Genomic DNA, 23,758 nt, shown 5'->3' with positions numbered 1-23,758 from the left:
CAGCCGTGAATCCAGGAGGAAGCCCAAGTTGCGAGCCCTCTCTGTGGGGGCCAGCAATTCACCCCCAATAGTCAGCAATGGCGTCAACTGACTATATCGGGACGTTGGAAACCACAGCCACTCGGTCTTGGATGGGTTGAGCCTGAGCCTGTTCCTCCCCATCCAGATCCGCACGGCCTCCAGACATATATCTTGTCAGGGTTCCCAGCCAAACTGACGAAATAAAAAGAACTAGAAGCCACTGTGTTTTGGCAATTATATTTGGTTAAGCTTCTTGATAACCTTATAGGAATCTGCTACTTCACCATGAGTTCATTGTGGATTTGTTCACTGTAGTTTTAAATCAATATGAGGAACAAAGCAAGATATGTTAGTCACTAATAGAAATGTCTTTTAAAAGAAGGTTATACACATTAATGAAAGGATGAAGACAGCTAATAAATATTAGGAACATGACTATTACTTCTAATACCAAAGAGCAGTATTCTGAAAAACATGAGTAAGAGAGATGCATTCCCTCTTGCTGTATTCTTCCTGCTCCTGAGCTTCCCCTAAGTACCTGTGGTTAGCCATTATGGAAGAAGGCTGAATTTTTTTTTTTTAATTTGATTTATATGCCGCCCTTCTCTGAAGACTCAGGGCGGCTTATAATGTGCTCAGCAATAGCCTTCATACTTTTGTATATTTTTATACAAAGTCAGCTTATTGCCCCCACAACTGGGTCCTCAATTTACCTACCTTAGAAAGGATGGAAGGCTGAGTCAACCTTGAGCCTTGGCGAGATTCGAACCCTGCAGTAATTGCAGGCAGCTGGTCTTAATAACCAGCTTAATAACAGGGTGCCTTAAACCACTGTACTACCAAGGCTCTAGAATTAACTGAGGCTTTAGTTTTATCCAATATGGCTCATCTTCTTCTCTTCAAGCATGACTTATATTACTAAATTAAGAGGGAAGGTGCCTGGGTGGACCAATTGAAGAGAGACACAGGAATGTTGTAGTGGTGTACTGCCCTAGTCACCATACCCTTCCCTCTCTATCAAAATACAATCTACAAATACTATTGACCTCCCAGAGCTATTCCCATTAATGCCTCTGTCCTCTACCCATAGACATTTTCAGGCATGAAAAATGATTTGTTGATATTATATATCTTTTATTGAATTACCTGACTCAAGTAACTTTTTGGCACATTTCAACTGTTGATTCTCACAAGCGACATACAGTGGAGTTCCAAGATGCTTTATGTTATGGTCAATACTGACTCCATTGGACAGAAGAGTTTCCACACATTTGGTATGACCTTCAAAGGATCAAAAGGAATTAAAAATTAAATTTGAGCCCCAAAACTAGACCCCAGCTGTTTTCATGTGAAAGGTGAACAAAGACTCACTGGTTTTTACAAATGACTGAAACTTCAAAAGTTTTCCAATTTCTTTCTCTGACCAACCTTCTTCCATTATAGTTATGGGTTCATACTCAGGTCCTTCACAGCCCATGCCATCTGGCTATGCAGAAGTGGCTGAACCAGTGAAGAGTGCCCCTAAACGGTAGTTAATGTGTAGTTCTCCCACTGGCCAAAAATGGCGACCACCATCACACCACCACCACAGGACAAAACTCCAACAGCATCAGAGTAGCAATGCAGGCTTTGTTGAGCAGCAATCTCATTTTAGCAGGGACAGTTTTGCCCTCCAATTGAATCCTATCAGTGTGAAGGCATGAGGGTTTTCCAGTTGAGAACCAAAAGAGAACTAAGTCTATGGATTGCAGGGCCTCAGGATAGAGTATCAGAAGCATGAGCTTCTTCCTTTTACATTTCCTATTACAAGGCTTGAACCGTCAATCATTAGGAGTAGGAAGACGGAATTACTATCCAGATTGTATTTCCAGATTGAGCAATAAGACACATCTTGCTTTGACTGGATGAAGAAAAGGCATCTCAGAAATCTACTTCTGATGGTCAGATTCCCTTTATGCATTTCTCAGAACCTATTCCTCTCCTGTCCCTTAATCTCTTTAATTTCCAAGGTGAACAAAATATTATAAATAAATGCAAAATACCTACATTATATAAAAAGACAGTTTGAGCCTTCAACCTGCCCCACCTGAACTTTAAGGAAAGCAATTGGGGATTGTTTTTTTCCAACAACAGGTGACATCAAAAAGGAAATGAAATGCTGGCCAGGAGACCCCCAAGGGGAGACCCCCCCTTCAATGTCTTGAAAGTATCAGTGGGGGGATAAGACAACAACAAAGACCAGCTTCATTGGTGAAGAATTGTAAGGTCGACTGTGAGGGCAGTTTTTATATCAACATACTTTGCTCTGGACTCAGAACATATTACTGTGGCTACAAAGACAAGCTTTATATTCAAGCCCATTTAGACAGCTAGGCTGTGGAGCCAGAAATCCTTGTCAACATACCAAAAGCAATTTCATGTCTTGTTTGGCCATACAGGTAGTCCTCGACTTGATAAATGACTCACATTTATGATGGCTGCAGTGCAGGGGTGAAATGTAAAATTTGTTACTACCGGTTCTGTGGGCGTGGCTTTGTGGGGGGAGGTAATGTGACTGGATGGGCATGGCCAACTTTTTTTTTTTAAACTTTTCAAAGCATTTTTTCTACAACCTCTTCGGCCGACGAGGTTGCAAAAAGAAATGCTTTGAAAAGCCTCTGACGATCCCAGCTGAGCTGCATGATCATCAGAGGCTTTTTTTTTTTACTTTTAAAAGCATTTTTTCAGCGGAAGAGGTTGTAGAAAAAATGTTTTGAAAAGTTTTTAAAAAAAAGCCTCTGATGATCGTGCGACTCAGCTGGGCATGGCGGGGGTGGGGGCGCAGGAATTTTTGCTACCGGTTCTCTGAAACACCCGCCACCATCGCTACCGGATCGGGCGATCCGGTCCGAACCGGGAGCATTTCACCCCTGTTGCAGTGTCCTGGGGTCATGTGATTCCCTTTTACAACCTTCTGACAAGCAAAGTCAATGGGGAAACCAGATTTACTTAACAACTGTGTTACTAATTTAAGAACTGCAGTGATTCACTTAACAAATTTGGCAAGAAAAGATATAAAATGAGGCAAAACTCAACAAATTTCTCACTTAGAAACATAAATTTTGGGCTCAATTGTGGTCGTAAGTTGAGGTCTATCTGTATAGCAATAATAACATTTAAATATAGTCTTCCCAAAGATAAGAGCAATTGTAACCAATATTAATGTTCATATTTGGGGTGGAGGGGTGGGGAAGAGCAGCAGGAGTTTTCCACACAAGTATTTATGCCAGTTGAAAGAGATCCAGGCCCCATCTGGAGTCAACAGTGCAAAGTCAACAGGGTTAGGAAACAGAGAATATTTATTTCCAGCTCAGCAGCAAGTTTTAGAATTCAATAAAGAATAGAGATCCTATAGAGCAATTTCAAATCCTCTTCTGTAGCTCAGATAAACAGGCAGGTTAAATAATTTTGTCTCCTTTTCCCCTTTTCTTCAACATTGGATGAGCCAGCCTGCAAAAGGCCAGACTACTGCTGAGTTTGTTTTTCCCTTTGTTTTGTGTAGAATGAAAATATAGAAATTTTTGTTGCTAAGGGATTTGCAGCAGCTAAAGGCAGAGCACTAATTTTAGCTTTATATTTTTCAACATTTCAAAGCTGTGATAGGTGGAGATATTAAGATGGAAGTGATGTCAAAGTGATCTGACCAAAGAGAAAATTCTAATGCTATGACTGAAGGATGAGAAAGTGATGGGCTTTCCAGATGAACTGCAATGTTCCATGTTCTTCAGCATTGCTCTTGAGGTTGAGGCTGCTGGGAATGGCTACTCTGCACCATTTGAGGGACCACAGATTCTCCAGCCCTGATATTATTATTTGTAACACACCTAGATATTTGTTTTATAGTCCAAACAACAGATAGCTAACATTTTATTATACAATATTCATATAACAAACAGACAAAATTTGTGGATTTGTATAGAATTTGTGTGGAATGAAACAACAAATATATCATTTCACAAAGTTGTACCCCTCTTGTTACCCTGGTATATAGGTACATACGCTGACAAATTTACCTCTTTTAGCAGCTTCATGGATGGGGGATGCCAGGTCACAAACTGGATGAGGGCTGGCTCTGTGTTGTAGTAACAGGTTCAAGCAGTCAACGCTACCACTGACACAAGCATTGAACAGGGGTGTGTTCCAGTCAATAGTAGTGGCATTTACCTAAAGGGAAAAACCTGGTACTGTAATGTTTTATTTGTAAAACATGTTGAAAAATTTTATAAAATGCTATAGAAAAAGTGTTTTGCAATGACATTTTATTATCATAGTAGCTCCATAAATATATTTTAATACAAAAAAGGAATATATGCCACTATTTGGATTGAAGACAAGATAGGATCTGGGCTCTTTTAAACATTGTCAGCCCTGAATAGGTGGGTTTGTTTGTGTGGATATAAATGAGAGTTTCTGAGCATTGGCAGAAAGTACATTTCTCACCTTGTTCCAACATAGCTAAAATGAGAGGACATTTCTGTCAAGAACATTTAATCCCCTTGTTCACCTTTCTTCACAAAAGGAAGATACTGTTAATTAGTAGCAACAGATAGCAAAAGCACTTCTAGCACATTAATGCTGATTTGGGTTTATTAGGAATAATAATATTAGGAATCAGATTATTTTTCCCCAATATTAGTTGGATTACTTTGTTGAAAAAGTGTACAAGAAAATCAATGGCAGTTTACATTCAGTAGCGAAGCTACCAAGTTAGTCTCTAGCAAATTATTTCTCTTTCTTGCATGCACTATATAACTCTAGATTTTTGAGTACTTACATTGGCCCCATGTTTTAATAAGACACTGACACATGCAGCATGTCCTCCTAAGCAAGCTTCATGGAGAGGCGATACACAATCTGTTGTTCTAAAATTCACATTGGCTCCCTGGTACAGTAACAAAAATCATAGTTAGAGAGGGATCCCAGGTGTTCTTTGCAAATCTAAACTAATTCATATTGCTGAAGATTGGATCTACTTTTTCCACTAATAAATTAACCTATTATTTGGGTTTTAAGTAACATCTGGCCACTATAATTAGGCAACTATAATATCTTTGAACTTAAAGCTTATTCTGTAACTTAAAATGTGTTAATTTTCCTAAGCAATATTATCTCTACTGAATGCAGACTTTCCCCCAAAACTGTTACGGTAATATCTTAAATATTATGGCAGAAATATATGGGAAACTATCTGCTTTGCAAATGTCAGTCTCAATGAAAATCCTAATGGAAGGATGCTCTTGGACTCAGATCATAGTCCCAAATTTTCTACTACTGAAATGATCAATGTGACTTCAACATTGGTTCAAAAGGAAGTGTAAAAGTAAAGAAGGTACTTTTTATCATTTATGGTGGATATGTGTTAAAGCAAAGAAATTTTGGAGTAAGATTCATATTTTAATACAGAAAATTCTTAAAACGAAAATAAAGATTAAACCAGAAACTTCTTTTGGGTATAATGGAAAAAGATTTGGAGAAAAAATACGGAACTTTGATCTTATATAAATTGACAGCAGCAAGACTACTGTATGCACAAAAATGGAAGGACATTTTGATTCCCACCATGGATGAATGACTATAGAAGCTGATGGGGTTGGCAAAAATGGCTAAATTGACTGTTTTGATTAAAGAAAAGACTATTGCCACATGGAGACCGCTTCTGAATTTTGTGCTTGAGGTAGAAAAAAATGAAGCTTTGATTTTGGGTTTTACCGATTAGACTGATATGCATTTATAGAAATGGCTAGTTTACATTACTATGGGAAAGCAAAAAGTTGTGGTTTGATGTTAATACTTTATTTTACTGCAACAAAGGGAGTCGGAAGTCAACACTTTTTTTTCTTTTTCCTAGCCCTTCCTCACTTCTATTTCCTCCCTTTCCCCTCAATGTCTTCCCATTTTCTTTTGCATTTTGTATCTTATTTTTTTTTCTGACAAAAAAAAAAAAGAATATTGGATCAAAAGGTCTTTGGCATGATCCATCTCTTAATAGAGGATAGATAGATGACAGCTTTTATTTTGTGTGTGTGTGTGTGTGTGTGTGTGTGTGTGTGTGTGTGTGTGTGTATCCTGTTTCCCCAAAAATAATAAGCCCAATCGAGCTTTTGAGTATATGCACTAAAGTAAGCCTCCCCCCGAAAATAAGTCCTCCCCGAAAATATTTAAATGCAGAGCTGGAAATCAGGTAAGATGGCAAGAGGAGCCCCATCTTGCTCCATGCACCCCAAAATTATAAGCCCTCCCCGAAAATAAGGCCAAGCGCTTATTTTGTGGTTCAAAAACATGTAAGATAGGGTCTTATTTTCGGGGAAACACGGGTATGTGTGTATATATATATATATCCCATTTTAAGACACAAAAAGAGAAAATACTCTTGTTAATCAGAATCCTCCCAGAGACATGACAGTGTAAGAGTCCAGCTGGAATATTCCTTACCTTTTACCTTACCGTTTAATAGAGCAAATTGGTAAATATTAATGAGGCCTTGCTCAAAATGTCTGTTGTTAGCATTTCAGCAAAATTATAAGGTCAAAATATATATGCAGTGGCATTTTAGCTACAGAAATTTGGTTATTATGTGGACCAAACATTTAGGAAACAAATAGACCAACCAGGCACCTTTTATAGATTTACTTTCTAATCTGCATGAAATCTACTTACCTTCCCTACTGGTTTGGAAATGCACGCTCGTCCGAACCAGTAACATTTCACCCCTGCTTCTAATAGCAAAAATGTCCTTGAGTTGATCTTGATTCCAGGAATTACACAACACCTCTATGCAACAGTAAAGAACTGTTTACTGCTGACCTCTTCTGGGATTTGGGGGGGGGGGTGTCTTCTCAATCTAGATTTCTGCCCACCCAGCCCAACCTAACAGGCCTGACCAGAGGTTCAAGCCCAGACAAGTGCTGTCATTTGCTCCAGATAGTTTTGTCCTTCAGTTCATCTCACCACTAATCATGAATGTTAGTCAGACAGTAATCCAAATACTACATACACAGACATAATGGTAGGGGTAGAGTGAAAGGTTTATTTCCATGTTTAATGTTAGAGATGAAATGCTTATATGTTATGTCTAAATATTTTATTTTATTTTATTATATTTGTATACCGCCCTACTCCCGGAGGACTCAGGGTGGTGAACAGCCAAGATAAAAATACAAAAAAACATACAAAAGTTAAAAGCTATTAAAAATAGATTATATAATTTGGTCTCAAGAAACAAATTTAAAACATCCAATTTATATAAAACATTTAAAACCCAATTTAAAAGGGAGAGTTAGGCCAGACCAGCCTGTTGGAATAAAAACGTTTTTAGGACGCGGCGGAAGGTGCGTAAGTCTTGGATCCTCCGTATCTCCGGGGGGAGCTCGTTCCAGATGGCAGGTGCCCCCACAGAGAAGGCTCTCCCCCTGGGGGCCGCCAGTCGACATTGTTTGGCCGACGGCACCCTGAGGAGCCCCTCTCTGTGGGAGCGAATTGGTCGGTGAGAGGCTACTGGTGGCAGAAGGCGGTCTCTTAAGTACCCTGGTCCTGAGCCATGGAGCGCTCTAAAGGTGGTAACCAAAACCTTGAAGCACGCCCGGAAGATCACCGGGAGCCAGTGCAGCTCACGCAGGAGGGGAGTCACATGGGAGAGCCACGTCGCTCCCATCACCACCCGCGCGGCTGCATTCTGGACCAGTTGGAGCAGCGGTTCTCAACCTGGGGGTCGAACGGCCATTTCACAGGGGTCGCCAAAGCCCTCTCTCGCCCCCCACATGCCTTCACTCACCCTCACTCTCTGCTCTGTTGGATCGCCGGCCGTTAGTTTACCCCGCCCACTCCCAATCTATTGCTGCCTCCTGAGTCCCAGCTGATGGCTAGAGGAAAAAAAAACTGTTTAAATTCTTGCCGCGGGGCTTCAAAGGGCTGCCCTATAGCCAGTGGTGGGATTCTGCCGGCTCCGCCCACCCCTTGCCCCGCCCCTCCGCACCACTATTTATTGCCAATAAATAGTGGTGGGCAAGGGGCGGGCGAGCCAGCAATTTAACAAACGGTTCGGTTTTTGTAATTTTATTGGCCCGCGGAGCTTCAGCATAGGCTTGATTAGATCGGCTCCCGACTCTCAGCTGATTTGCTCTCAGCTGTTTTGCTCAGGGCTCTGCTGCTTGCTGGAGCAGATTTTTTTTTCCCCTAGCTATGCTGAAAAAACGAAACTGAAAGTAAAGCAGGCTGTTGGCTTTGCTGTTGCTGCAACGTTGGAAAATTAGGCAGGCAGATTTCTTTTCTTTTTCCTCACCAAAAAAGGTAGGTGCAAACAATGGGAAATTTAGGGAAAAAGAGGAGAGTTCAAGATTTTAAAACACAAAAGAAAAAAAGCTCTATTTAACTAGGGAATTGTAATAATTGAGATAGTATTAATTGTATATTGTGTTGAAAGCAGAAATGGTTAAGCTGTGGTTTGGAGGAATATATGGGGGAAATTATTTGGTTTATTATTATTGGTAAATATAATTAATTAATTTGTAAGAAATTGGATTGCATGGAAATAATTGGAATATTCATGTTCATATTGATTAATATACAAAAAAGGTAGTTATATAACTAATTGATTTATATTAAAATGTTGAATTTATATTAAACAACTGTAATATTACATAATTAACCAATGTGGGGATGGATATAAAAATAGATGACAATGGGAAGGGGTATAATATAGAAAAGAAGGGAAAAACTGAATTTGATTAAGATTAGAGATGAGGATGAAGGGTAATATTGGTTTTTTACAAAAATAGATGAGGAATAAATATGCAAAAAGGAAATATAGAAATTGTAAATTTAATTGAAATGACTAAACACTGTTTAAATTTGTGAACCGGCCAAATACTCTGTTCAAAGAAAATACATTGTATGTTTGTATGTGTGTTTCTAATTATTGTTATTTATTCATATTTGTTCTCTTTTATTCTTTAAAGTTTAACAATTCATTCTTTATCTTAATATCTTTATATTTGTTTGGGGTTGGCTTTCTTCCCTTTCATCTTTTTTATTGTACTGCAATCTTTCTCCTCAAACCTACCACCTCTCTCTTTTCTTTCCTTCTTACTTTCTCTTCTTCCCCCTCTTCTCCTCCCTACTTCCTCTTCCTTTCTCCTTCTCCTCCTCTCTTCCTCCCTCTTTTACCCTCACTCCTACTCTAATTTCCCTTCCCTTCCTTCATCCCTCTCTATTGCTGTATCCTTTTATGCATATGGACTACTCAGAGGGCTGAAAAAGTTATTTTTGACTGGTCCTCGCACTTTTGACCAGTCCTCGAACTTATGACTGTCCTCACATTTTACGTTTTTGCCCTATCTTGTCACCATGGTGAAGAGAAGCAGTTGTGAAATGAGTGACACGGTTGTTAAGAATGCTACAATGGGCATAAATGATGACCAGTCATAAGTGCAAAGACCGGTCAAAAGTGTGAGGACCTGTCAGAAATAACTTTTTTTAGCCCTCTGGGTAGTCCTTTTGTGCACATGGACTACTCAGAGGGCTGAAAAAGTTATTTTTGACTGATCCTCGCACTTTTGACCAGATCTCGAATTTACGACTATCCTCATATTTTACGTTTTTTGCCCTATCTTATCACCATGGTGAAAAGAAGCAGTTGTGAAATGAGTGACATGGTTGTTAAGAATGCTGCACGGGCATAAATGTGAGGATGGTCAAAAGTGCGAGGACCTGTCAGAAATGACTTTTTTCAGCCCTCTGAATAGTCCCTATACACATAGCCATGGCCACCCGGTCACATGACCTCCAAGCCACGGCCACCCAGTCACATGACCTCCAAGCCACGCCCATAAAATAAGCCACACCCACAGAACTGGTAGTAAAAAAATTTAGAACCCACCCCTGGTTGGGGGTCACCACAACATGAGGAACTGTATTAAAGGGTTGCGGCATTAGGAAGGTTGAGAACCACTGAGTTGGAGCCTCCGGGTGCTCCTCAAGGGAAGCCCCATGTAGAGAGCATTGCAGTAGTCCAGGCGTGAGGTGACAAGGGCGTGAGTGACCGTGCGTAACGAGTCCCAATCCAGAAAGGGACACAACTGGCGAATCAGGCGAACCTGATAAAAAGTCCTCCCGGCCATGGCCGTCATATGCTCTTCTAAAGTCAGCTGTGAGTCCAGGAGGACGCCCAAGTTGCGAACCCCATCCGTGGGGGCCAACGACTCACCCCCAATAGTCAGTGATGGCGCCAACTGACTATATCGGGACGTCGGAAACCACAGCCACTCGGTCTTGGAAGGATTGAGCCTGAGTCTGTTCCTCCCCATCCAGATCCGTACAGCCTCCAGGCACTGGGACATCACTTCGAGGGCATCATTGGGGTGGTCTGGGGTGGAGATGTACAGCTGGGTGTCATCAGTGTACTGATGGTACTTCACCCCAAAACCACGGATGATCTCACCCAGTGGCTTCACATAAATGTTGAACAGAAGGGGCGAGAGGACCGATCCTTGCGGCACCCCACATACAAGGGGTCGGGGTCGACCTCTGCCCCCCTGTCAACACAGACTGCGACCGGTCAGAGAGAAAGGAGGAGAACCACCGTAAAACGGTGCCCCCCACCCCCAACCGGTGCAGCATGATACCATGGTCGATGGTATCAAAAGCCGCTGAGAGGTCTAATAGGACCAGGACAGAGGAGCAACCCCTGTCCCGAGCCCTCCAGAGATCATCAACCAATGGGACCAATGCCGTCTCCGTGCTGTACCCGGGCCTAAAGCCCGACTGGAACGGATATAGTTATAACGGAAATAAAGCTAAAACCTTGCTTCTGTCAACAGCATACAGAGATTCCATCTTTTTCAAACTGTTCATTAGTATATTTTCAGACTACAACCTGACTTTTAAAATATTGCTCTTCTGCAGTTATCTGGAAACGGAGTTGAACTTTATAAATGTTCTCTGCTTAAAAATACATTTAATTTAACAATAGTTCTAGCTAACATTAATTGAAAACTTTCACTTTTGATATCAGTCTGTTTTACTTTTCCTGTACATCTGAGCTGGGAGAGTAGTGATGAATAGCTCTGATATGCCCTTCCAGGGTTTTCTAAAATTGACATGTGTCAAGATCCACATCCCACCACAACTACCACCACTACATGGAGAAGAAAGGATTGACTAGTTTCTTCTCATCATTTTATTTTGTTTTTTCAAAAGCATGAAAGTATGGGTTCAAAAAAGGCAAAAAGAGAAATTAAGTCACTCAAGCTCTCTGAAGCCTTCAAAATAAAACAATATTTACTTACAAAGATAGTTTTATTTAAATTGATTGATTTACTTGCAAAGTTTCAATGACCAGAAGTCCACAAGTATAGTCTCAGAGCAGAAGGCTGCTTTGAAAGCTCCTCAAAAAATATTTATTTTTAGGTGTATTTTAATGTGAAAGAGGAAGAAATTAATACATTCACATAAATTAATTTTAATTAAATCCTGATTGATCACATATAATTCGCATCTGACTTCCACCATGGGTGCATGGGTGCATTTTTTAGCAAATCATTGAAAATTTGAGCGCTGAACTGTTCTTCCTGTCAAAAAGATTTATTCTTCTGGATTAGGTGAAGAAGAACCTACACAACTACATTGCATTTTAACTATTTTTTACTGTTTTACTTCCTATTTTTCTACAAATGACTCAGCAAATCAGGACAGAATTTTATAGAATCTATACTTTTTTTCTCAGCCATCCTTTTTTGTTTCTCACTATCCTATTCATGTTTAAGATGAAATGTCAAGCATGGATGTAAGTTATTTTTACACACCACAATGAAATCAAAATGCATGAATGCCACATAATCAATCGCTATAACGAAATGAATCTGCAAGGAACTCCAAGGCTTTTCAAGGATTGCTGCTTTTCTCCATATTTTTTAATTTCTGCATGAAGAAGATGGAGAAACTCATTCACCAATTGAAGTGTTATCCCTATGTGGATGGTAGTTCAGGTAGTCCTCACAATCACAATTGGGTCCTGAACTTCTGTCAGTAAGCAATATGTCATTAAGTATCTGATTTTACCTTTTTTGCTGCAATTGCTAAGCATCTCATGTTATTGTTAAATGAACCCCACTGACTTTGCTTGTTGGAAGCCCTCTGTGAAGGTCACAATGACCACAGTGGTGAGTTGCCCCAGGTTCGCACCTGTTCTATAGAACCGGTAGTAAAACCAGTGGGAGGGTCCGCCCACCGACCCTGATGTCATCAAAATGCTTCTGCGCATGCCAGGGATGAAATGCTCCCGGTTCGGACCGGATCACCCAATCTGGTAGCGATCAAGGTGGGTAGTTCGGAGAACTGGTAGCACAAATCCCTGCCCTCCCCCCCATACCCAGCTGAGCCGCACAATCATCAGAGGATTTTTTTTTTTACTTTTAAAAGCATTTTTTCTACCTCTTTGGCCAAAAAAATGCTTTTAAAAGTAAAAAAAAAAAAGCCACTGATGATCGCGCGGCTCAGCTGGGATCCTCAAAGGTTTTTAAAAGCATTTTTTCTACAACCTCTGAAAAGGTTGTAGAAAAAATGCTTTTAAAAGCCTCTGAGGATCCCAGCTAAGTTTCCTGATCGGCAGAGGCTTTTTTTCTTTTAAATGCCTCTGACGATCCAAGCTGAGTTGCCTGATCAGAAGAGGCTTTTTTCTTTTAAAAGCCTCTGTGGATCCAAGCTGAGTTGCCTGATCGTCAGAGACATTTAAAAGGAAAAAAGCCTCTGCCGATCAGGCAACTCAGCTGGGATCTTCAGAGGCTTTTAAAAGCATTTTTTCTACAATCTCTTCGCTGAAGAGAAAAAATGGTAGAAAAATGTAGAAAAAATGGTTTTAAAAGAAAAAAAAAGGCCACGCCCACCCAGTCACATTACCTCCCCAAGCCACGCCCACAGAACCGGTAGTAACAAATTTTAGATTTCACCACTGGCGCATGTGCAGAAGTGTGCGTATGCGTGAGTGAAGCGAGCGTGTGCACGGCCCCATTGCAAACCGGTAGTAAAGGTAGGTAGAACACACCCCTGGATAATCACATGATCCCATGACATTGAAATTATCATAAATATATGCCGGCTCCTGAATTCTGATCATGTGGCCACAAGGACTAGTTGTAAGTCACTTTTTTAGCATTGCCATAACTTCAGGCAGTTATTAAACAAATTGTCATAAATTGGGGACCATATGTACCCACATATACAATAACATATAAGCTCAACGAGAGATACCATGGAATTCCTGAATGAGTGTCTGAAGACTGTAAGGATTTAGTTGGGGCCAAACAAGCTCAAATTAAGAATGAGGTGATCATAAACACAGCATACATAAAGTGAATGCAATAGTGATAATGTGAAACCATTGTTAGCTCTGGCATGTTTTTCTCAAAAACCTGAATTAAATACTAGTTTGGACAAAAATATTGTAAAATATATGACTGTAGAACATCACAAACAGCCACAAATGTGAGCCGGTTACAGAGCACCTGACATGCAATCACATGACTACAAGGAAGGTGGCTATCAGAACTTCAGAACTGGGTCATAAGAACCTTTGGGGGTGGGTATCCATTGTAATTTTTAAAGGCCATTAAGCAACTGATCATAAACTGAGGACTACCTATATTCCTATTCCAAAGTCACATCATTGGTTACCAAAAGGCTAGGTTCAATTCAAGTGCTGGTTATAATGGGTAGGTTTTTTTACAGCAGAGCACTGGGAGAGATCTGGAAATATCTTGCTAAATTTGAATGTGCCACCTGCACAGTCATTTAGTGAACACCAGTTGCTGGTCCATTCCCTCCAACCTGTAATGGATGGAAGGTATGGATCATATAACAAACTTCAGTAGTGGCCCCATTTTATGGAACAGTCTCCTCCTCAAAGCTAAGGGTGGTTTTAACTCTGCAATTACTTTGTGAGCAGGCAAAAACAGCACTGTTCAGTAGATTTCTGGCCCTCAGATTGTCAATGGCACATTTGAGGTACTAGTGTTTTAATGATGTGCATGTATGTGTGTAAATAAAAATGAGAAAGTTAGCTGTAAACATTGGGGAGAGAGAGAGAAAATACTGTAATATAGATTTCCTTGAAGTCAAAGCACAGTCAATCTTATATCCTTACTGTATGAAGTACAGCCTGTCTTCAGAAAAGGATTTAATGATCAGGATAAGCAAAAGATTGATCTCCTTTCTATCACCATACCTGATTGATAAGTTTCTTCAGAGCAAGTAGTCTCCCATGAATGGATGCTTCATGTAAAGGAGACCAGTCAGAAACAAAATCTGTATGAAGATTGAGAAAAAGGATATAATTTAATTAGTATATCTCTGTACTTGAATTTGGATAATACCTTAATAAAGCTCCAACTACCTAAAGGGATTTTCTAAGATTATACACATCTATGGGTTTCAATGTGATTAAATACTTCATATTACTTCAATAAGAAAAGGCAAGTATATTTTATTATCTGACAGGTTATTCTTATCTTAAGTCCTATATAACTCAGGGGAAAAAAGCAAAATATCACACTTAATGAAACAGATAAAAAAGCTATGCTGCTCATTTTATTTGGCTGCCTACTATGGGAAAAACAATTTACAAAAAAGGCACAGCTTTTTTTACCTCCAACAAAACTAAAATAATGTAAAACTCCTTAACTAAAGCAGATTTCATGCATGACCTTAATGTGGGAGTTATGCACATGACATAAGGCAGGAATGAGTTTCAAAGTCTGCTCCTGAGTACCACAGCAAGAATTCTGAACTGCATTTGGGGCATATCAATTTCAATGAGTAGACACCATTCACACACTCTATTCCATTTGCCCATCAAATTTATTTATATTAAGAACAGCTCTGATTCCACAACGTCAGGTCTTATATTCCAGATTTCTTTCCATTTCTAGATCCAATGTATTAGATCCATGACCCATGTTTTCTGTTTCCACTTATATCACAAAATATCTAATTGTGACTTTGCTCCTACAGTGATACCTGAAGAACTTAAACAACTTCACTATTTCTCTCTTGCTATCTGGTATGGCTAACATGCTCACCAGAGAAGTTAAATAAACCACCTCTCCTCTATCATCTACTGTAAATGTTACTTCTAAGAGTGCCTCTTCTGCAAGGGCTTAACACAGTGCCTGAGTTACTACACTGCACATGAACTCAGCCTACAACTAACTTGCTACATAAGTACACAGTAATTAATTTATAAGCTCTACCTTCCTTTCCTTCATTTTTCTCCTTTAGAATCGAAGTTCCTTGGTGTATGGGTCAGTAAAACTCTGTTTACTATTTGGTTCTAAAGTAACAGATGTAACGGCAGTATAGTATTAATACAACATATCAAAAAGTTATTGTAAATTTTTCTAAAAATTGTCCAGCAATTGGTAATGACTAGGTTTCTGTTCAGTTTGATTATAAAAATGAAAAATTGCATTTCCTATCTGACACTTTGTTTTCACATTGTGTCAGATAATTAATGTAGTGCTAAACAAACACAATTCAGCAATAAAGGCTATCAAGAAATGCAGACCAGCAAAAATGTTGTCCCTCTTATTTACATGAAAAAGAATTAAAAGGATCTTTCAATTTCATGTCTTTTCAATTATTTTAAATGGTCTTTTACTTTAAGCATGAACTTTGACAGTATGGCCTCATTTTTTTTAAGGATAAAATGTTCATGAATATTCTTGCTTTTGGTTAAGTGAATTAAATGATAAGATGACCCCATTTAACTCAATTTTCTTTCAGATTTGTGGCCTTTCTAATTTCAACATTATCATTAATATATTATTATATTAGTAATATAATAATTATAACATAAATATAATTATATTAGTAAGAAGTTATTATTATTAGTAATTCCAGCACAGATGCAGTATTGTCGAAAGAATATCGTCACAATGATAGATGACTTGTTACCCCACATACATGTTGGATTTCAATTCCCATCACTCCCAACTGTCATATAAATTATAAGTACAGGGCTGGATTTGGATGTGAGGGCGAGTTGGCTGCAACACTGTTGCTCCATTATCACCAGGGTTGATTTGGCTAATCTGGCTGGCTAGGCGGGTGTCCCCTTCTTCTCTTACTACTCCATGTGTGTCCCTGCAAAGCTATGTCCTTTTTTTTAAAATTAGTTTTACAAAAAGAAAAAAGAATTTTTTACAAGTATTTCCCCATCCCCCCCTCCCTCCTTACCCCCCCACCCCCACCCCGAACTTCCCAGAACAAAATACAGGGTATAACAATTATTGATCCGGCAATATTGGCCAACTACCGTCCTGTCTCCAACCTTCGCTTCACGGCGAAGGTTGTGGAGAGTGTGGTCGCGCGACAGTTCCCACAATTCATGGAGGAAACATCTTATCTAGATCCGTTCCAGTCAGGTTTCAGGTCTGGGCACAGCACGGAAACAGCATTGGTCGCGTTGGTTGATGATCTCTGGAGGACTCGGGACAGGGGTTGCTCCTCTGTTCTGGTCCTGTTAGATCTCTCAGCGGCTTTTGATACCATCGACCATGGTATCATGCTGCACCGGCTGGAAGAGTTGGGGGTGGGAGGCACCGTGTTGCGGTGGTTCTCTTCCTTTCTCTCCGACCGGTCGCAGTTTGTGTTGGCAGGGGGGCAGAGGTCGACCTTGAGGCCTCTCATCTGTGGAGTGCCGCAGGGATCGGTCCTCTCGCCCCTTCTGTTCAACATTTATGTAAAGCCGCTGGGCGAGATCATCCGTGGCTTCGGGGTGAGATACCACCAGTACGCTGATGACACCCAGCTGTACATCTCCACCCCAGGCCACCCCAATGATGCCCTTGAAGTGATGTCCCAGTGCCTGGAGGCTGTGCGGATCTGGATGGGGAGGAACAGGCTCAAGCTCAACCCTTCCAAGACTGAGTGGCTGTGGCTCCCGGCATCCCGATATAGTCAGTTGACTCTATCACTGACTATTGGGGGCAAGTCTTTGGCCCCCACAGAAAGGGCTCGCAATCTGGGAGTCCTCCTAGATATGCAGCTGTCCTTGGAGGAACATCTGACAGCTGTAACCAGGGGGACCTTTTGTCAGGTTCGCCTGATTCGCCAGTTGCGGCCCTTTCTTGATCGGGATTCCCTGTGCACAGTCATTCATGCCCTCGTCACCTCTCGCCTTGACTACTGCAACGCTCTCTACATGGGGCTCCCCTTGAAGAGCACCCGGAGGCTCCAACTGGTCCAGAATGCAGCAGCGCATTCTGCTGCTAGTCTAGTGACGGGAGCAGCATGGCGCTCCCATGTAACTCCACTCCTGCGCGAGCTGCACTGGCTCCCAGTGGTCTTCCGGGTGCGCTTCAAGGTGCTGGTTATCACCTTTAAAGTGCTCCATGGCATCAGGCCTAGCTATCTTTGAGACCGCCTGCTGCTACCGACGACCTCCCATCGTCCCGTGCGCTCCCACAGAGAGGGCCTCCTCAGGGTGCCATCAGCCAATCAATGTAGGCTGGTGACCCCCAGGGGGAGGGCCTTCTCTGTGGGGGCACCTACCCTCTGGAATCAGTTGCCCCCAGAGATAAGGAGAATCCAAGACCTTAGTGCCTTCCGCCATGCCCTTAAAACCCACTTTTTCCAGCAAGCCGGGCTGGCTTAAGAAGAAATTTTAAATGTTTTAATTGGTTTGTATTTTTAATTTTGGGCCAAATTTATATATATTTTAATTGTTTTTTAATATTTGTATTTTATGTTTTTTAATTCTGGCTGTATACCGTCCTGAGTCCTCAGGGAGAAGGGCGGTATATAAATTTAAAATAAATAAATAAAAATAAATAAATTAACAATCATATGCTAAGCTAAACTAATTAACTAAGGATTCCTATCCCCCCCTTCACACTTTAACTCTCCTTTTACCTAACTAAATATAAATACTCTTAATTTTTCTATTCATTCATAAGCTATTTGATACTTTTTAGTCTGATATTTGTTTTGAATATAATCAATCCATCTTCTCCATTCCGATATATATCTTTCTTGTGAATGATCTTTCAAATATGCTGAAATCTTCACCATTTCTGCCAGATTCGCTACTTTTAATGTCCATTCGTCAATAGTAGGCAAATCTTCCTTCTTCCAATATTGCGCCACCAAAAGTCTAGCTGCAGTTATTAAATTTAAGATCAATTTAGTCTCTATAACCGTACAATCTGTAATTATACCCAGAAAAAACAATTGTGGAATAAACTTTATCTTCTTTTTAAGAATATTTTGGATAATCCACCATATTTTAATCCAAAATGCTTTAACTTTTTTACAAGTCCACCATATATGATAATAAGTGGCATCATCATAATCACATCTCCAACACTTAGATTGCAAATTTGGATACATACAAGCCAACTTTTTAGGATCTAAATGCCATCTATAGAACATTTTATAAAAATTTTCTCTTAAATTTTGTGCTTGTGTAAATTTTACATTTCTAACCCATATTTTTTCCCAAGTTTCCATCATTATTGGTTCCTGAATATTTTGTGCCCATTTTATCATGCAGTCCTTAACTAATTCCGTTTCTGAATCTATTTCTATCAATACATTATATAATCTTTTTATATGCATTTGACCTTGGTCTCTAATTTGTTTTACCAAATTTTCCTCGTTCTGCATGATACCATTTCTCTGATCTTCTTTCCATCTAGGTTGCAACTGACCATACTGAAACCAAGTTTGAATTATTCTTTCTTCTTTTAATGCATTTAAAGATTTTAACTGCAATACACCCCTTCCATTTTAAGAAGCTCTTTATAAGTAATCACCTCTTGCTTTTGTTCTACACTTATATTCTCTATCGCATGTCTGGGTATTGCCCATATAGGTATCTTATAATTTAACTTATATTGATACTTTTTCCAAACTCGTAACAAGGCATTCCTTAATATATGGCTTTTAAAGGTCTTATCTACCTTTTTATCATATAAGTAAGCATGCCAGCCATATAATAAATCATATCCTTCAATGTTCAATATTCTTTCTTCTGTTGAGTTAATCCAATCACTAATTATTGTTAGGACAGCTGCTTCATAGTATAATCTTAGATTAGGCATTTTAAGACCTCCTCTTTCACGTATATCTTGCATTATTTTTAACTTTATTCTCGGTCTTTTCCCTGCCCAAACAAAATTATTAATATCCTTCTGCCATTCTCTCAAATTTTCATCTTTCTTGAGTATTGGTATCATTTGAAACAAAAATAGAAACCTAGGTAAAACATTAATTTTTATTGCTGCTATTCTTCCTAACAGAGATAATTGTAGCTTTCCCCAATTCTCCATCTCTTTCTGTATTTTTTGCCGTAACAATTCATAATTATTTTTATATAATTTTACATTTGAGGCTGTGATATATACCCCTAGATATTTAACCTTTTTTACTATTTCCCCAACAGGATTACTAAATCCTGTTAGTCTTTCTAGGTCTTCTTTTTGCTTTACTGTCATATTTTTAGTTATTATCTTTGTTTTTTGTTTATTTATTTTAAATCCAGACATTTGTCCATATTGGCTAATTATATCCATTAAACCTGTAGCTGATTGTACTGGTTGAGTTAAAGTAACAACCAAGTCATCTGCAAATGCTCTTAATCTATAATCATGATGTCTAATTTTAATTCCCTTTATTTTATTTGACCTTCGAATTTTATTCAATAAAGGTTCCAAAGTTAAAATAAACAATAATGGTGATAGAGGGCATCCCTGTCTTGTTCCTTTTTCAATTTTAAAAGTTTCTGTTAAACCACCATTATTATTTGTGCTGTTTGTTTCTGATAAATCCAGATTGGTCATTATAAATCATTTGTTGCATGAGTACCATTAACCTATTTGCTAATATTTTAGCAAAAATCTTATAATCAGTATTTAAAAGCGATATTGGCCTATAATTCTTAGGTTGACTACGGTCTTGATCCTTCTTTGGAATCAATGAAATAAAAGATGCTCTCCAAGAAGGGGGTACATCTCTTCCGGCTTGAATCTTACAAAATAGTTCCTTAAGCGGTTCTACCATTTCTAACTGCAAATTTTTATAATAAACAGCTGTCAGTCCATCTCTGCCTGGAGCTTTATCCCCCTTTAACTGTTTAATTGCTAAAATAATTTCTTCTGAAGTTATTGGTTGGTTCAATCCTTCCCTTTGCTCTGGTGTAATTACAGGGATATTCTCCTCCTGTAAATATCTATCTATATCTTTGCCTTGAATTGTATCACTAGCATATAACTTTGTATAGAATTCTAGAAAAGCTTTTTTAATCATATTTTGTTGATATACCTCTTTATCTTTGTATTCTATTTTTTCTATAGTACGTAGCTTTTGTTTTTTCCTTAACAAGTAGGCTAACCATCTATCTGGTTTATTTCCAAACTGTAGTCTTTCCACTTTAAATCTTTCTTTCTTTATTGTAGAACCCAGTAATCTTAAACAGCCTTAGAAGCGCTAACGATGTTAACTATCACTCTCACTATAACTTTCACTTTCACGCCCTGTTACAGTTCAGGCGCCATTTTTGCTTTCGTTTTAAAAGTCTTAGAAGGAAGAAGTATAGACACAGAGTTAAAGTTCAGTACTTGCAGTTGCTAGGACTCCTGTTTTTGTTTTGCCTGTTTTAAGCTTATTTTGAATCTGAATGTTGATTGCAGGGGTGGTTGCGGCATCTTGTTCTGCTTGAAGCAGAAAAGCCTCGGATTCGGAGCTCAGTTGAACTACCAGGGAACTCTCACCCTCCAAGCCCCAGAATTGCTCCTAGGGCTTTTGGGGAGCTCTACCTTTGTCCGGCTGCTCGCCTTCCTCTCTTCTCCAGAGGGGAAGGTTTCCAAGCCGCCAGACAGCTGATTTGCGCTGTCTTGGCGGTTTTAATGAAATCACGGGGCTGACGATCCAAAAGGAGCATCTGTCAGTGCCTGCGGTGCCACCGGAAGTCCTCGCAAAGCTGTGCACTTGATGAAAGACAACTACCATCCCAGGAGTGTACTGATCTTCAGTGAGGGTATATAATAGCTCCAAATGAGCTATAAATACAGGACTAAATATCCCAGTGGTAGTGGTAGCTAGGTCTGAGCTATTATCATTTACCTTTTATACATAGTTAGCTTCCAGAAAACAAAGTCACTAATCATGAGGAGGATCATATGCTATGTTAGTTAAAGTAGGGGAGTTATAAGGTCAATAGCACAGCTGATTTCACAGAGAAAGGTTTTCAAATAAAAGTGTGTGCTGAGTTAAACCATTCAAAGGTTTCAATAATTAAACACAGCTACAAAATTAGTCTTGCTCCTGGCTAAATTAACAGGCATTGTGCCAATAGTTCCAGCTCAGTCAAAATAAATGAATCAAATATCCTTTCAAAAAGGGCATTGAATTTGGTGAAACAGCTCTGTATTCTGCAGCTATTATTTGCATAGGCAAAAAGATTAAGTGGTAATAAACTCAGGCATGCCCTCCCAACATGTCTCTTGTTAAAGATGCAAAGTCAGCACTTCATTTTTATATCTTCACTTTAGCCCAGTAATACCCTGGGCTGATTCCATCAGCATATCCAAACTACAGACTTACCATTAGAATAACAGGAAAAATGTAAGAAAAAATAATTGCTTTGAAGGATTTCTGTCACAAAGCAAAATTTACAAAGATGATTTCTTTGGGTGTGATCTGTACTGGAAGTACTAGAGATACGTTTTAGCATGTAATTTATTTTTATTAAAAAAGAAGCAAGAACTTGGGTCTGAAGAAATATTAAAAGGCAGTTACTTTCTATAGGGGTATAAACTTTTATAATTTGACTATTATTAGGTATAACATATATACTTAAATTTAGTTTACAAGATAGTCTTTGTTCAATTCCTGACATTTCAATTGCAACAGCAGGGTAATATTGATGGAAAAATAACTGCCAGACACCTTAGAGAAAACTGCTCTCAAGAGTAAATGTTACTGTGCAAGAACCATTGAATTGAATAAATACTATTAAGATAGTGTTGTCATATTTCAAATGTCAGTGATCTAATATATATCTGAAATTTCCCTACATGAGAAATTCTCTATATCAGTGATGGCTAACCTTTTTGCCATTGCGTGCCAAAAGCGGGGGGAGCACAGGGGGGTCGTACGCACGCCCAGACCCATAATTCAATGCGCCTTGCCCCCCCCACGCGTGTGAGTGCGACTCCCCCCCGCTCCCCCTGCTATTGGCACGCGATGGCACAGTGGGACCTGAAGGCCCATTTTTCGCCCTCCCCAGGCTCCAGAGCCTTTCTAGGAGCCTGGGGAGGACAAAAACGGCCTCTGGAGGCTGGAAACGGCCCGTTTCCTGACTTCCGGTGAGCCCGGAAGGCCTAAAAATCAGCTGACCAGCACGCACATGTGCGTTGGAGCTGAGCTAAGGTAGTGCTTGCGTGCCCACAGATATGGCTCCGCGTGCCACTTGTGGCACGTGTGCCATAGGTTCGCCCTCACAGCTCTATATGAATAAAGTAATAAAAAATATACTAACTATCAAGGTTATAATCCTTCAAAATCAATACATGGTTGTTGGCAGATGTAGGAAGTTTTACACAGAAGGCAACTAAGTTTCATATTGATGTAAAATATTTCCAGGATGGAAGAAATATATTCTTGTACTTATATTTAAGAGTTGATTATATTGGTTGGTTTCCAATCTTTTCTTTTTATGTGTGCTATAAAACAACTTTTAACTCAATAGCATTCATACTAAAAATATAAAGCATCATTAGTGAGCATCATACAACATGTGAGAATTATCAGCTGGTATCTACAAGATACCCAAGTTAAATAATATGTAGTTTAAATTTTATATTTTTAACAACTGATATTTTGTTAGATTACCAGACCACAAATTCTGACAATATTGTTAAGGGTTGAACCACATATATATGTTACTTATAAACTACTCCCATGCAAATTATTTGTGTCCCTACCACAAATTCAGCTTACCATTGTGTTTGTCTAGTAGGTATAAGAATTGTGTACATACACAAAGTTTACATAGAAACCTTTCTATAACTTTTAGAAATTATTTAGAAGATTAAAGATAGCAGAAATATATTAATATTTTTTTCTAACATTTAAGGATGTAGGGACTCAGAAAAATTCTGAGAGTGAAGAATGGAACTTTGTTTCTCATTTTTAAAAAATCCTTCATCTCATATCTCTACTCTGAACTTGTTTCTCAGAAGTTATAATCTTCAGGGATTGAAGGGTGGTGGTGGAATAAAATCTTTCTGACTACTGAATATAAAGGAACTATTTTCCATACAAGTGTCTAGAGTTGTAAAAATGTCACAATTCAGATGTTTTTCTCCCAGTTTTAATTTTTTGCTTTTTTTTTGCAACCTGTTTAATACATATAACTTTTTGAATTAAAATGCATTTAAGATTATATGACTCAGCTTTAAATTTATATAAATACCTGTTATTGATAAACACCTATTATTGATATAAATGGAATACTGTATAAGTAGGAATAACTACTAAGGTTAACCTATTTTCTGTTGCAGAAAATCAGTATGTTTGCTGAGAGCACTGAAGCCCTATAGAATTTCAACATAAACTGCAGATCACAAACATATCATAGTAATTATTGCATATGCATGCTGCCATTTTTAGTAAAAAAAAAAAAATTAAAAGTTTGCAAGCAGAAAAT

General features: G+C 39.1%; 1 protein-coding gene across 2 annotated transcripts in view; it reads right to left on the bottom strand.

Moving 5' to 3' along the window:
* The window catches only part of ASB9 (ankyrin repeat and SOCS box containing 9), a 48,057-nt gene that overhangs the window by 23,480 nt on the left and 819 nt on the right, over positions 1-23,758 (bottom strand). For both annotated transcript variants that reach the window (XM_087895257.1, XM_034434921.3), the window contains exons 2-5: positions 14,276-14,355; positions 4,835-4,942; positions 4,074-4,224; positions 1,168-1,302 (exon numbers count right to left, since the gene is read on the bottom strand). In XM_087895257.1, coding sequence (XP_087751383.1) covers positions 1,168-1,302; positions 4,074-4,224; positions 4,835-4,942; positions 14,276-14,355 — 474 coding nt within the window. The remainder of the gene's footprint in view (positions 1-1,167; positions 1,303-4,073; positions 4,225-4,834; positions 4,943-14,275; positions 14,356-23,758) is intronic.

This window comes from Pantherophis guttatus, chromosome 5 (assembly GCF_059756535.1).
Source record: "Pantherophis guttatus breed Tessera chromosome 5, ASM5975653v1, whole genome shotgun sequence".
NCBI lineage: Eukaryota > Metazoa > Chordata > Lepidosauria > Squamata > Colubridae > Pantherophis > Pantherophis guttatus.
Note: the sequence above shows the minus strand (reverse complement) of the source record. Positions and strands in the feature narration are given on the sequence as shown.